At 50.0% G+C, this 15,432-nt stretch overlaps 1 protein-coding gene across 1 annotated transcript in view; it reads right to left on the bottom strand.

Annotated features, from left to right (window-relative positions):
• LOC144170106 (ras-specific guanine nucleotide-releasing factor 2-like) overlaps positions 1-15,432 on the bottom strand; it is a 333,796-nt gene that overhangs the window by 11,491 nt on the left and 306,873 nt on the right. The window contains exons 15-27 of the mRNA XM_077699677.1: positions 14,651-14,726; positions 13,427-13,626; positions 10,893-11,444; positions 10,436-10,630; positions 8,844-9,142; positions 8,144-8,521; positions 6,823-6,953; positions 5,954-6,133; positions 2,952-3,049; positions 2,682-2,766; positions 2,163-2,360; positions 1,669-1,866; positions 605-673 (exon numbers count right to left, since the gene is read on the bottom strand). Of these exons, the coding sequence (XP_077555803.1) occupies positions 605-673; positions 1,669-1,866; positions 2,163-2,360; positions 2,682-2,766; positions 2,952-3,049; positions 5,954-6,133; positions 6,823-6,953; positions 8,144-8,521; positions 8,844-9,142; positions 10,436-10,630; positions 10,893-11,444; positions 13,427-13,626; positions 14,651-14,726 (2,659 nt within the window). The remainder of the gene's footprint in view (positions 1-604; positions 674-1,668; positions 1,867-2,162; positions 2,361-2,681; positions 2,767-2,951; positions 3,050-5,953; positions 6,134-6,822; positions 6,954-8,143; positions 8,522-8,843; positions 9,143-10,435; positions 10,631-10,892; positions 11,445-13,426; positions 13,627-14,650; positions 14,727-15,432) is intronic.

Genomic DNA, 15,432 nt, shown 5'->3' with positions numbered 1-15,432 from the left:
GTTGTTGTGATACGTATACTAAGCTGAAAACGATTCTGATCACCGAATGTTCTCCGCCGAAAATGTTATGCATTCGATCTCTTGCGTTATTTTAGTAAGATGGACCTGGCTGTATGCACATTATAGTACCGATAGACAAAAGGAGGAAGGGGGGGGGGAGGACCCAGAGATACAAATCATGCAGACATCAACCAGAACTATGCGGGCTGAACAGATTGTTGTCAGCTCGGCGGTTCAAAAAAGAGTTTATTGCAGTCAGTTTTGGTGGACTGGTAACCACCCTGGTTTGTAGTGCATTCTATATTCTACCTGGCAGCTCAGAACTGATGAAAGCCTTTTTCCAATGCTGCCTTGAATGAACAAAAAAAGCCATGATCAAACATGCATAGGTCTTTACCAGAAAAATCAGTTTAGGAACGTCGGTGCAGTACAAATTCGAAAAGTTGTGCACGTTGTTCTGGTTGTTGAACATGGGTCACAGTTGTTCGGAGCAGTTCAAGATGTCCAACAGACATTCACTGACAAGTGGGCCGTTTCCCACAGCCTTTGCCCCACCTCCTTTATGTATTCCAGCAGGCATTCGCTTTGTAAGTGGAGAGCTTACCTTGGGAATCATCTCAATCTTGTACGGAGTCTGCTGGAAATGGCGAATTTCCCGGATGACATGAGCAATCTGCAAGAAAGTCGGTTTGCTTTCACGATATGGTATAGAAGTCTAGAAAAGTGAACACGTATGATAAGCTGGTATGGTGGCACTACCATAGGCCATGAAATCTGAATTGGGAGCTGTCAAGAACATGATCGAATTGTTGTGCTACCCTCAGACTTAACACGCGATTTAACCATGCGGGATTCTTTATATGCACAGTTGTGGGGAAGCAAGCACTTGAACTGAGTGGCAGTCGAACGGGGTGCTAGTTACTTTAATTAAGTAAGTTGCTCTTTGCACTCACAGTTTGTACTACAACGCACTTTGTTGTACTTGAACTGCTCTTTTCTTATATAACTACACTGGTCAGCTATGTTTCATCCGAATATACTTGTAATGTAACTCACCTGCAGTGTATAAAATGAGCACCACAAGAGTGGGCTGAGACAGTACCGAAGGAATAGGCACAGGCTTTCCGAAGCCAAAGTAACAAAAATGCTGCATTCGCTATCCGTTCCTAAGACTACATGGCAAGTTCAATAGCTTAAACCTGAATTAAAGCTGTGGTATGGGTATGTTGGTCTGTCATGACCAAAGTCCATCAATAAGGGACTCCTACACAACTGAATGAAGACCACCACAGCCGGAACAATGAACAATCATTTGCCATGGATTTTCTGAATGAGCAGGTGAGCTTATTTTAGTAGACTAAGTAGACTACAAGCTAAGTGAACTCTTCAGTGGCCAGTGCATGGTTGCCAACAGCTGCACCAGTAACCAGGCAGTCTGGTGCCTGTAACAGTTCAGCCTTGAGTTGGCTCATTTATCCGGCATTCAAGGCATGAAGTGGGCCACACACTTTTGTAAATGGCTGTACATGCCATCTACATTCTTAGCAAAGTTTTACGCAGCTCCCAACAACCTTTCACACACACGCATGTGGGGATTTGGAGCATAGGTCCGCAAAAACGTGGCGGTCTGCTTCACACGCCTGGAGGAGGAAGGGAGGCGGCAGGTACCATTCTCATCTTGGAGAAGTTGAGCAGGCCTTCCTCGGTGAAGTTGGGCGTGCCCTCCTCGATGAAGGAGAGGTCCGTAAGGTACATGCCCAGGTACGGGATGCAGGGTGGGTCGCAGCGGTGGAGGGCGTCGCGCATGTTACGGAACCGCCCGTCAGCCGACACCAGTGCCTGCAACTTGTCAATCGTCTGCTTCGTCTGCACAACAGGGCAAGGCAAGGCATCACTCCGCTGAGGGTTTAGTCATCGTACAAGGCATAATTTATTGTCATCAGCCGCTAGTTGTTCTCCAAAACAAGTACCTACGTCATACTGATCAATTATTTACAACCAAATGTGATTATCTGCGTCGTACTGATCAAACGTATCTACGTCATACTGAGTAGTTATTTACAACCAAATGTGATTATGTACGTCGTAATGATCAATTATTTACAACCCTATGATTGAAAACTGAGCCAAAGCCCCCTTCCGTCAGAGTGACGGGGCCTTACCGTCTTTGAGACCTTCTCCCAGGTTTTCTTGAGGCGGAACACCGAGCTGTTCATGAAGGCCGCGCAGATTTGGAGCACACCGTTGAAATTGTGCAGGCAGCGGCAGATGTCGGCGACGGCGGACCACTTGTCGATGATGGTCACTCGCTTGGACATCTCCGGGCAGCGCATAATTTCCGACACCACCAGACGACTCACCTGCGTGCGTGTGCGTTCAGAGGAGTGAATGTGTGCGTTCAGTTCATGTTCAAACCTACGGCTCAGATGCTCACTTATTTTTTAGCATCTGGAAAAACTGCTCCAGAATGCCCGCTGAGCCAACTGCTGTAGGCGGATTGTTCAACACTCACGGAAGCTTATAAAATAAACCGAAATTTGGGAACTAATAACAATCAGTGCGTTGCGAATTTTGTGCGCTCTGAATAGAGGCTCAGGAGAGGCGAGTGGATTTTGTTTTCATGGTTGAGCTCTTCAACCTACTACACCATTTTTGTTGGTTGACAAAAGGACGTGGCTCACATCATTGAACCTCCTTGTCATGAGAAGAATGTGGGGCGCCTTGGTAGCCTTCTCAGGCTTCATCCAGGCTTGACCTAAAAACTCCCTGCAATAAGAGACAGGAGTGGGCACTGTGTTGGACAGGGGTTGGGCATCAGTACAGGTATCTGTTAATTTTTTTTTTAGAAGTAGGCTTAAAATAGCTCCTTACATAAAAGAGTTGCAACAGGGCCATAAGAAAAGGAAACAAAATGTAAAAAAGCTTTTGTAATGTTGCTGTTTATGACTTACTCGCTTCGGATGGCGATGAATATCTTGTGGTCGAGGTAGGTCATGCCCTCGGCAATCTCGAGTGCCGACAAGGACTCCACAGTCTCCTTACTTGGTGTCTGCAGTAATTCAGGGAGGAGTTTTAGGAATTATTCATAATACTTATGAAAACTATGAACATGTCAAGAAAGCATGATAAATGTGAATGCAAAATCGAGATAAGCCGTGTCAGTCCTACGAAGGAGTGGTCTAAAACAATGCAAATTCCCACTAGTATCTCCTATAAAAACTTATTAGAGCGCAGCGCGCTAGCTTTAAAAATGCGTAAAAATACTTTTCTCTGTATTACCGACTCCGTGGTCACTGCTTATCTCAGACATTAATTCATGCACGCTACGTATTCTTTTCTAAAGCTTTAATTCACACATGCAACACGTTCATTTCTGAAACTGTTGAAGATGAAAATGGACAGTGGTAAGGGCGCACTGCAATGCCATTGCAATACTCAGTTCTCTACAACTTCAACTTAATGTACTGAGGAGTACAACTGTAGACTTTTACAAAAACGTAGATTCAGAGTTTTCTTGAACAAAACAGGTATAAATAAATTATGGTTAAATTCATTAGTGCCGAAACATTAACTTAAATTATGCTAAGTTCACCTTACGTCTTCTCATTGAAAGGGTGTGAGTGTAATGCACACCTACCAAACAGTTAATCTGCATTTCCATGTTCTAATACTAATGCATCCTTACTCATATTGCTTGTATTCACTGGCGAGGCGCCCATGTAGGCAACCGTGTTAATGCGCCGTCACTCGTTAGGTCGGGCTCCGCAGGATGGCAATATTTGTCCGTGCTAAGCACATGACTTTGTTGCACGTTAACAAACTCTACCTCACCGATTGCAAAGTATTTATTTATTTTATTTATTTTATTTATTTATTGCCTCGAGTCCAATGTGAGTGCGATTAATGACATCTCTGTTGACACCACCGTTGAGAATCAGGTTGAAATGGAGCAGACGACGCGCGCCGGCGTTTTTTTTCTTCGGCGTGCGGGTGCAGTGACCGAAGCCGCGCCATGTCCGCGGCGCATTGGCAATGTCTGTGGCCGTTTTCAGTGTTGCCAAGAAAAAAAATTGACAGCTAAACTTTTCAACAAATACCACCTATATGTGCAACACATGCTCATAGGTGGCAGCTGGACAACCAGTCCTCCATATATTAAGTGTAGAGCACTTTAGAGGCTCGCCCTGTCATTGTAGCTCGCTGTAACACTCGATGTCAAGCGACTGCCGGAATCAGGTGGTGCAGCGAGATAACGTACCCAAGTAGATCGCGGTGTACCCATCGCAGGGCATCCCGCAGAGGCTTCGAAAACCAAGCGGTTTAAAGGAGCCATGAAGACAAAACACAAGTTTGGTTCATTCAAAAGACGGCCTCATTAGAATCATAGTGACACCAGTTTTAACGTAAACTTCGCTCAAATAAGCTATATAATTAGGAAAAAAAGGAATGGCCATGCGACCCACTCGCTCATTTCCCACAACAGAACCTATGATGTCATACCAGAATGCTCTGCGATTGGCGGAGGCCGGCAAAAGCAAACGCAAATTAGGCTGAGCTTGCAGAACAAGCTACGTATTTGTGCTTAAATTTAGGGCACTTTCTTTTTAAAGCAATAAGAATGGTGGGACAAACATTGGAAGTTACGAAAGCACATGTAAACATAGAAGTACTGAGGCGTACTGCTGTTGGTACTGCGCGCATTATGCTTGGTTTAGCTGCACACCACTGTGGGGCTTTGGGGTTGTCTCAGACGACACTGGCCGATTGACGCAAGCAATGGTGTCTTACGTGACCATATTTGTCGAGCGAGGACTATGTTTTGCGAAACGATTATTTTCTCCCAGTACAAAAACAAGCCAGGTTTAAATGCGGTCAAAAACAAATGGCTTGCCACGGTATTGTGGCGCCATCTAGGTTCAGCACCGTAAACAAACGCGCGAGTACCTCGATGCCAGCGCCGCCGCACAGGGTGGAGACACCCTTTAAACAGTCCTGTGCCGCTGCAATTGGGTTAACGTGCTCAACGCGTTCTTCTTTTCGTTTCCCACGAGACCCGTCAACGCGAAACAGATAAGATGATTCAAACTTTGCCAGTAAACCGCGTTGCGGCGATTATTTTAGCGCGGTTTTGATACAATGACTTGCTTCGGCGGCGAGCAAGCGACCCAAATTGGCGGCGCCAGCGTATACGTGTCTCCACCCTGTACGGCGAACGCGTGAATCAAGGGACCCTAGGCTGCAAAGCGGTCGGTTTCGGTGATGTCATTGCAGACCACGAAAACACACGCTTTCGCAGAAAAATCAAAATTTTAACGTAAATTGATTAATTTCTTAGTGAAGAAAACATCGTTTGTTTGTATACGGAAAAGCACTGGGGGCACTATAAAACACGAAATCTTTCGAATAAAACGAACTTGTATTTTGTCTTCATGGCTCCTTTAAATATTCATAACCGTTTGAAGCTCGGGAACCGCTGGTGCTTGTCATACATCTCCCCATTGTTTAGTGCAAAGAAAACTGCAGGTACATTTGAGGCAAATTATACGTTATTAACCGGCAGCGCCCGTGTTTATTTAGTTAGGAACGCTCGTTGGGTTAGTTTTTACGATAGTAAGCGAAAAAAAGTGGCAGCGCAACGCCGGTTCGCGTGGGAGGAAAAGCGAGCACAAAAAGAACAGAACTCCTGCTAACGCTGTTTCAGGCAGAGGGCGTGCGAGCACTGCGGAGGCAGGAAATTTGAATAGCATTAGGTGGTATAGCAGTGAGTGGATAACGGCGCTACAGCCCATTATGACGGATCACTGCTCTGCACTTCCGACAGCCTTCATGTTGAGTGGAACGGCTTTAATTTTTTACACCACCACTTCAAATTTTCAGCGCCGAGGAAACATGGGCCGGAGGGAAAGGGGGTCTACGAAGCTATTGCAGTTGGTTCTGATGCCTCAGCGCTTACCATGTGAGGAGCCAGGAGGATGTCGAGGTCTACTTTGGTCTTGTCCTGATCCTGCTTGGAGATCATGTGCAGGAGTTGTGCGGCCGCCTTGTGTTCAGCCGGGAGCAGGCTCGTGTTGTGCACCAACTCCTCTAGGAACTCGGTCGTCAGCTGCAGCAGCTTCGGGTCATTCTCAAAGTCCTGCACAGACGCCCCCAGTGGAGAAGGCTATGTTGCAAAGGCAGATTTGATAACAATGTTGGGATATTAGACTTACACTTTCGAAAAATGATTGCGCGCTGCTGAAATAATGGGACGTACCAAGGCCAAACGGGAATAGAAGAAAGGCAGGGATGAGTTGTGTGAACGACACGAGCTAGAAGTATCGGCCTGTTTCATGTACACTGAAAAATGGAGGCCTCTCCCATAAACTTCTAGCTGCTCCAATCCTGCGCTGCTCAAATTCATTTTTTGCCACCACCAAACTTTTTTATTTCATTTTATTATAGAGTTAATTGTCTTTTCCTACATCTAGTTCCATCTCTCGATATTATTCTGTTACCTTGATGATCTACTGGTTGTCAGTTCTGCACATTACAGACCCAGCCAGGCCTTCTGTTGATTTGGGCTAGGATATCTTCGTCGGTATCCTAGCAATCGGTAACAAAACCTTATCTTCTGTTCCTTGCCTAAAATTTACATGTAAGCATGAAGACGCCGTGTCTCTTTACTGCTGTAGCATGAACACTTAAAACGGTAGAAACGCGCTGCATTGTATTAAACACCACTTCGGCACTAATTTGCGTTTCAACGGGTGACAAAAAGTAAATCCACATTAGAACAACCGTCAACGACTCGGTGCGGAACCTGCCCGTGAGTGGGCTGCGTACCTGAGAATGTTTAGAGACCCAGTGTCGCAGCACATTGAGTACTCGCATGGTCGCCGCTGTGCTGATCATGGACTCCCTCTTGGAGCGAAGGGCCGCCGGACTGGGGCCCACGGCAGCCCCACCGGCCGCTCCTGCAAACACCCGGCATTTATTATTAACGTGTACAACTGCCACTTTCAAGACTGGTTTTCTTATGAAAGTAAAGACCGTGGTCTAATTTTAATCTCAATCTGAACTGTGTTCGAAGGTTCCAAGTGCACCTTAGTGCGAGCCAAGTCACACAAATAGAATCTGTAAGCACTTTGTTTCCTGTGGCTATTACTACCAAGTTTAACAGCTGTGTACGCCTTTTCAAGTTTTGTCTTACGGGTTACTGTTCAAGTTGATTATACCTGCTTGTTTTGGAAGAGGAGGAGGGGGAGGAAAAAAATTATTAATGCACAGGACAGAGTTAAAGGGAGGGAGAGGCTGTTAAGCCTCTCAAGCGTGGGTCAGTCCGGGATCCCATTGGTTGAGGCCGCCGCCCGTGCCCGCTAGACGAGAGACCGCTGAGACTTCAGGTGAGCAAAATTGCCGAGCACCTCAAGTTGGCTTCGCCACTATACACGATTGCATTGCAGGGAGGACAGTCTTTCAAGAGCAATATAAGCAGTTTGATATCAGAGTAAGAAGGACCTAAAGCCTTCAATTAACTACCTCTGTGAAAGCCCATGTCTCCTTATAAAGCGCTATACATCAAACACCCTTTAAAGTCTGTTTCATCACTACCCACAAATGCACTGCTAGAAAGAAATTATTTTAGGCGTAATTTAAGTATTATGACCCCACGCCTTTTAATAGAATCCTGTAGAGCGCTTCATAAAGTCGTTTTCATTACTTTACGGAAATGCATTTCTGGGAACACATTTTTCAAGGGGCAATATAAGAGGTCTAAAACGAAGTCTAAAACGAGGCCTTTTGTTGAATACCTCCACGACTCAATTTATCGCTATGACGCGCTATGCACAGAAGCCCCTTAAAGTCGGCTTCTCTACTGCACGTAGGTGCGTTGCAAGGAGTCTTTTCTGGGGCTGTGTAAGCGGCCTAATGGGGAAATGTGAAGGCCCTTGGGCGTTTTATTCAATGAATTCTCTTGCGCAGCGAGCGTGACACGGCTAATGTTGCAGGCGGGTGTCTCGTTCAGTCCGCATAGAAAGGAATGTTTACGAATTTGAAAGTTGGGGTCAGGGGAGGGATGCAAACTCGACTCTTCACTTCTTGATAGCAATAAGGAAAACGATTGTATGCGGCGAAGCGTGCAGGGAGGGAGTGATTGGCGCACCGGGTATCTTGAGGTCGGCGCCCACGGCGCTGGGCAGCCGGCTGCCAGCCCTGCTGGCGGGCTGCGACCCGGGCGGCACGGCCCCTCCCGCCGCCGCGGCGGCGGCTGCGGCGGCCGCCACCAGCGGCTCTGGCGGGTTCGAGGACCCCGCGGTGGCCACGGCGAAGGCAGCGGCCGCGCTGGCCGTCGACGAACGTCGCGTAGAGGCCCGGGACGAGGTGACCACGACCCCCGCTTTGCTGCTGTGCTGCGGCGAGTCGGGGTACTGGAAGCTGGACCGGGGCGTCGACAGGATCGTCGACTCGGTCTGGAAGCTCGAGCGAGGCGTCACCGAGACGCTCGAGCTCTCCGTGTCGCTGCTGCCCCGCTTGCCCTGGGCTGCCGTCGTGCGCGCGCACGGATACGCGCTCAATACTTCGTGCGCGGCTCGAGCTCGGCGCCAAGAAGACGCTCCTGCGCTCTGAGCTGCCGGCGACAACACACGCTAAACACGTTTTCTTTAACGGTTGTCAGCGCAAAGTACACGGAAAGGCGCGTTGCTGAGTACCGTCTCAATTGGCCTTGGTGAATTTATCAGGGGCGGAATTTCGTGCAGTGTCCGGTTCAACCACGACAAAGTTTAGGAATGCCTTGGTGATAAGAAAGCCGTCGCTTTTGGAGGACGATCGCAATGGCCCAGCCATCTCATTGGAACACTCACCGCCGCGCACTCGCAGGTAGTTCATGACGTTTGGCGCAGACTGGCTCGAGGTCATGGGCGGCGGCAGCCCACGGGCCGCCGGACGGGCGACATCTACGGGGGGCTGCGGCGCGGTGCGGGCGGGCGAACCCGTGGCTGCTACCGCCGCGACGACCGCCGAGGGCGGCGGCGTCGGCGGCACCACGGGCTGCACCACGGGCGGCGCATTGGCCGCAGTGGCCGGGGGCGTCGGCGGGGGGGTCTCGTCGTGGGCGCTCTGCACGCTGTCTTGCGTCGGAAGCCGTACGGGCGCGGTTTTCCTGCATTACCAAGAACGTACCGCAAATTTGCGCGATTCATGCGGGTCGTCATTCGGTTTTCTTGACCTTGACAGCTCCTTCCTGCGCATGAGGTGGCTTTGCAGGAAGCAGTCTACCATTGCAACTTCCCCGTGCCGTTCCTCCTCACGTTGGTTTTTTCGGTACAGCGCTCAAAATCAAAATTGAAACACCACACATCCCCCCCCCCCCACTTCCACACACACACACACACACAATTGTCGCAGACGTCCTTGTCGCTCGCACCCTCATGGCGCAGGTGATCGCTTTGACTTTTGACTTCTCCGATTGATCATGTCTTCGTCGAAATTCTCGCAAGTCAACCTGGCAAGCCTGTTTGAACATTGTGAATATTTACTAGTTCTCGCAGCCTTATCCCTCGAATCTCTACTTCACCACCGAGCAACCAAGCAGTCAGGACCCGATCCTTTTATCCGTCTTGGAGACTTCAGTGCCCCCCCACGTAACTTGGGGCTACACCTCCAAGAAAGGCATAGCTCTCCTACATGCCACGCAACATTACAGTTTCACGCTTTGCAACGCCTTACAACGCTTCACGAGGGACACTATCCCTGATCTGCGCGCAGCGGGCCTGGACTACCTTGGGAGATATTGCCCGACTCACTCGGCAACGATAACCTTACCATCCGTCTCACCCTTTTCCACTCAGCAAGTAATCAACGAATCGGCACCGATAAACTCGCCAACTGGCGCACGCTTTCGGGCAGGACACTGACTCCTCTCCCGTCTCCCACTGAGAACATCGAATAGTGGTCGCAACGCCTCCTTAAACTGATCAGACCCATACCGAGAACACATCGCTTACCGTGCGCGCTGTTGACCCCTACCTTAACCACTTTTGGGCTGCCCGCAAAGACCTTCTTCACAGATGACGGCGCCAAAAACACAACCGGGCCCTAAAAAGCCCAGTGGCTCATATAACCCAACAAGCCCTCCAGTATGCACAGCACTTACATACGCAGAATACCACTATGAAGGTATGGCTTGGTATGCCCTCCAACCCCCAAGTATAAAGAGAAGGAAATATAGTTGCACTGGTTGCCCAAATTGATTGTGATCACGGCCAATCAAGCACCCCCAGTAGTTACGAGTAATAGTCAGTGGGATTATAGCGAGAGATCAGTTGGGAGAACATGGAGCGCACTATGTGTTCCTGCCTCCATTCGCGGCCTCCGAAACCCCTGTAAGGTTTGGACACCCGACACAGCAATGCCGGAAGAGTGCCTTCTTCCTCGGGAGGGGGCGCTGCCGTACCGGCTGGGGCTGGGCTTGGGGGACTCGTTGCTTCCCAGGCTGCCAACGAGCGTAGCCGTGGACGCGGTCGAGCTGAGGTTTCCGGGCGTCGAGGGGCAGCTAGCGTCGGCGGTCAGCGTGTCCGACGAACGGGAGGCCTTTGGCGGCTCCTGCTGGCTCTGCGAGGGGCCGCCGCCGTTGGCGCCCGTCGAGCTCCTGCGACGAAAAAGAGGAGCCAGTCAGTCACCGTCGTTAGCTGGCTGTGCCAACTGGCTGGCACAGCTGGCACTTGAGCTGGCTGTGCTTTCCGATTCCTCGGCGGGAGTTTCGAACCACATAGCACAGTGGCCCAGTTTGATGACTTGAAAGACTCCATTTGTAACTGGGCAGCAAAAGGGCCTTTGGTCACGTACCTTAATGAGTTAACGCGCAGTGACACAACGCGGCCTTGAAGAGAAGGGCGGAAAGGTGCACTCACGTGGCGGCGGCGGGCCCTCCTGCTGGGCCGGCGGGGAAGCCGCTACCGGCGGCTGTCTCGTGCTGCAGGTGCATGAGTTGTCCGAGGAAGCCGGCGTCGTCGGGCGGCGCCAGCGTGGCCCCCGCCAGGGGGGGCAGCGCGTGCACCAGGCCGCCCGTGGCCGGCTCGGGGGTGGGCGGGGGAGGCGGCAGGATGGGCTCCGGGCTGGGCGACACGACTTCGCGGATCCGCTTCAGCGTCTGCTCTTTTAGCTGCTCCTCCTCGAACTTTCGGTAGCTCAGCCTCCAGTGCTGCTGGCTGCGCGACACCTGCTGCACGACGTGCTGGACGGGCTCGGGGCCCCCGTGCCCCTGCTGGGCGTCGCCGGCCTCCGAGAGCATGCTGGTCGTGCTGATGCGCCGGGAGTAGTCGTACTCCACCACCAGCATCCCCAGGTCACCCCCGGCGGCCGGGCCGGCGCCGGGGCCCGGCGGACCGGTGACCACGCCGCCGCCCGCCGCAGCGCCAGCACCGCCGCCGCCACTGCCGTCCACCCCGACTGCGTCCAGGGACCTGCGTGCATGCGCCCGGGCCGACCCACCCGGCTCAATGGCCGCGGTCACGGTATCCATAACCGGAAACGCTTTTTCGGGCTCTCAACAATCACAATTGGTGACACTGTTACCTGTAGCTGCGAACATTTTAATCGGAAATTAAAATGGGAGTGATTCAAGGGAGCAACACATGAGAGGGAAAGGAAAAGTCTGTGCACGCGTCTCCGGCATATTATCTCTATGGTCTCCGGCTCCGAAAACCGGTTTGGCTGCCGGCAGGCCCCCCACGCGTGCATCCAAACTCCGGTATATTCTAGGCACTATATCCAGACTGCTAGTTATTTTGCCGCGCCGTGTCGGAAACCGGATCCTTCGGACTTTCGTCGGTAGGGTTGCGACGGTACCGTTCGCTGCAGAAAGAGGTGCAGGACGGCAAATTCCGCCTCTTGTACGCGGCTTTTTCGCCTCTCTCACTAAATGGACACTGAAGACAACCAGCCAGTTGGTATTAAAGGGAAGTACAGTGCGCAACACCCTTGTCTATAACACTGAGTTCAACTTCAACAGGTTACCTCTCAAAACTGCGGACTCAAACTTGTCACAAAAAACTTTCAGGTCAAAATATATGGTCAAGACTTCAGAATGACACAATTATTTTCTTCAAATGTTTTTCGGCGGAGGCAAGATAAGGCCATAAGTACAAAACCTGTGTTATAGACAAGGGTGTTGCCCTCTGTACGACCTTCCCATAGCCATTTCAGCGGTGATTCGGCACCTAAAGATGCCTGAATTGCTCAAAAATTGCTAATGAAACGCTGATAAAACGTGACGCAAAGAGCGACTACAAAATCGACCGCAATCGCTGTTTGCGTCACGATAAACCGGAAGCAAGCGAGACACCGAGTGGTTTGGTCAGTTTCGGTCAAATCAGTCGTGCTTTCCCAAAGTCCCACGTCCTTTACAGCTGCGGCCCACTGAGCAAAATGTTCATTAATGGACCCCGTAATCAGTATTAACACTTTGTTGAAGAAAGACATATTGTCCTTTCGAGGCACCGCGAGTGTTGGCGTCGAACCGACCGCTCGTGCGAAGCTCGCACGCTTCCCCGAAAAGCGGCACCGCCACCTCAAGTATGGACGAGTAGCGCCATCCAACGGCAGCCAGGAAAGACGTTTTGCAGGCCACACGATTTAAGCACTTTCAATGAAAGTTGCTCTGTATAGCCAGTGGCGGCGGCACTGGTATTCACGTTTTTGTTATTTTACACCTTATAAAAAAAGGCTACGCGTAATACTGGTATATTCGTGTTCTCGGTGAGCTAATATATCGGTCTACTTTGACTTCAATGTCCCTTTAAGACCACTCCGGGAACTTGTGCTGGGCCATTCGTTGCTTGCTGCACTACGCCGCAATCGCATGGAAGATAGTGGACCGCACCAAACAATTCAAATAATAGACTGCGCATGGTTCCTACGTGTTCCAAGCATCGGCTCAAAATAGGCGTGACTTTTTACGTTGGCGAGGTACGTGGCATGGTTCCTCCATGTTATAACCTACGAGAAAAGTCCCTGAGAGCCAAGGAATGGCGTCCGTGACTTAAGTGAGGCCAATCACAGTATGCAAAAAAAAAGGCTATAAATAGTAACGTGCTTGATTAATTTACGACGTTAGGGGTGTATAAAATAAAAAAAAAATTCTGGATGCAGCAAGTTAAGGTACGAAGACATCGTCATGGTAGACATCAGTCCTCACGAGCAAACTTTCCCCTGGAGGCAGGCTTAACACATTACAGCCTGCGGTAAAATCTCGTATACGTAACAAACGCTCACCTCCGCATTATTCTCATTCACGTAGCCAGCCAGGCAAGGTTCGCAATCGGGCAAGCATACGCCCTGTACAGGAGGAGCAAAACGGCTGGCATTCCGTGGTCAAGTCCCGCAGATCGCGATCCCCTGACTTAGCAAACCACGCCGAGAAGGGTTAACGCTTGGGACTTCTTACCCAGTGGAGTCCTGCAGCGCGGCACCCATGGCGTTAATCTGGAGGTCCGGGTTGTAGTGGACCTTCTTGAGTGCCTCGAGCACCTTGACGCCATCGGTGAAGACCCGGTACGTGAGCAGGAACGTGTTCAAAAAGTCGATGCTTAGGAAGCGCAGGTCCGTCAGCCGCTCGAAAAGGCGCTCAGGGCTGGCATAACGGATCTGCGGCGGCGGACAGAGACGACGCAAAGGGGGGTCACGTGCACGGGAAAACCGCCTTACCTTTCTTTTTTAGAAATCAGCCGAAGTTGGCGCAGCTGCGAAGTACAGGCACCGAGCGGCATCGCTGAGTTTTCGTAACAGGTCAGCGGAACTAATGGGCTGAGCTGGGGTGTTAGCCAGCGCTTGCTCTTGGCATCGTTAGAAAAACGAATGATCAATAAACGTGCAATATGCACATTAGGTGCAGGTGATAGCAATGAAAAAAAAATGGAAGAAGGAGGACGGTAAAGAAAAAAAAAAGAATTTGCGACCGAGAAGAAAGAGATATGGAATATTATTTGGCAATTTCTTTGCATTTTAGGGACATTTGCAAATGAAGGCGATTCGACGGAGGCGGAAAAAAAGAACACGGCAAGAGCACCTAGCAGCCACAGCAAGGGGATGCTTCTGCTTATTTTGTTTTTACTTTGGACAAAACTGCAGTCTATGCAGGTAAAAGAGGAAGAGAACAGCGTTGAATTAAAAAAAAAGCGGCAGTGTTCAATACGCCATATACAAAAAGAAAATGCGAGCAGGATGTCGGATCATGGAGCTGCGAGCTGATGTCGGAGCTGCGAGAAGACCCCGCTGCATTTGCTGAATGACGAAGCATTCAAACAAATAAAAAACAAATTAAGGAAACAATACAGGCAATACACTGAAGGTGGTAAACATAGTTCGACAGTCTACAATCAATACCACGCGTGACTGAGATATGGCATAGAATAATAAGTCACGTGGAGGCCTTTCGATTCATTTTTCTTTCCAAAATGTGATATCATGTGCACAAGAGGTTGGCAGACTAAATTGACGAAGTGACGCCTAATAAAACAGCTCACACTTACTACACGCCCGTGCACGCCCAATGCCTCAACACTTTGCAACTCGATGCTGTTTTAATGTCCCACTTTTGATTCTTATCCCGTTAGCAATTGACCGCAATCTAGATGGTGCTGCGGCGCCACCTATAGACGCGCAATCCCACCTGAGGCAGCTTGCAGGAGTTGAGTGTGCGACTGAATCGGATGTCCACGTCGTCCTTGAACAGCCTGGGGTCGTTCCTGCATCCAAAACACGGCATCCCTTGTACGCCAAGCACGTCTTTCGTGCTCACACCCTGGCTTTTTCACGTCCCCTTCTCTAAGTAACGCAAAGAGATTGCTGAGCTCGATAAAAGAAGAAAAGCGACAATAGCTTGGATGTCATGTTCATGTTCATATGAACGTTCATATCGAGAAAAGAAAAGGAATGTGTGCGTTACGGCGCCAGAACTTCGGTCGATGTGCGCATGCTTTAATGAGACGTTGACGTCGAATTTCACGCTTTCTTTCTCCTTGAAGGCTGAACTTTGCGTATGTGAAGCAAAACAAGCACTTCTCCAAATTCGCTTGGTTGACTTCGTGTAGCCTCGTGCCGTCTTCAAACACATCATTATGCACGGGTAAGTGGGCAGCGTGGACGTAAATCACGTTCAGATAATTTGTCTCACAAATTGCTTCGCTCGCAGACGGAATCGATTTATGCTACTTGAACAGAAGCAGTCGAAACAGCTCTACGAAAGGCGGACATTCGGCGCCCGTTCAGCCTGGCGGTTAAGTTAGGCCAATTAAGTTAAGCAGTCACTGTGTCGCGTTTGGTGAGCAGACGCTGCGTTTTGGAGGCAGACTTCGCGCTGACTCTCGTAAACCAAAAAAGCTGTCATATTCTATTTAAAGCGAGGGTAAAATTACGCGCTCAGAACAGCAGAATAAAGAAAGAAGAAACTAA

The sequence above is a fragment of the Haemaphysalis longicornis genome, unplaced genomic scaffold, assembly GCF_048455015.1.
Source record: "Haemaphysalis longicornis isolate Haplotype H1 unplaced genomic scaffold, Haemaphysalis longicornis Haplotype H1 scaffold_2, whole genome shotgun sequence".
Lineage (NCBI taxonomy): Eukaryota > Metazoa > Arthropoda > Arachnida > Ixodida > Ixodidae > Haemaphysalis > Haemaphysalis longicornis.
Note: the sequence above shows the minus strand (reverse complement) of the source record. Positions and strands in the feature narration are given on the sequence as shown.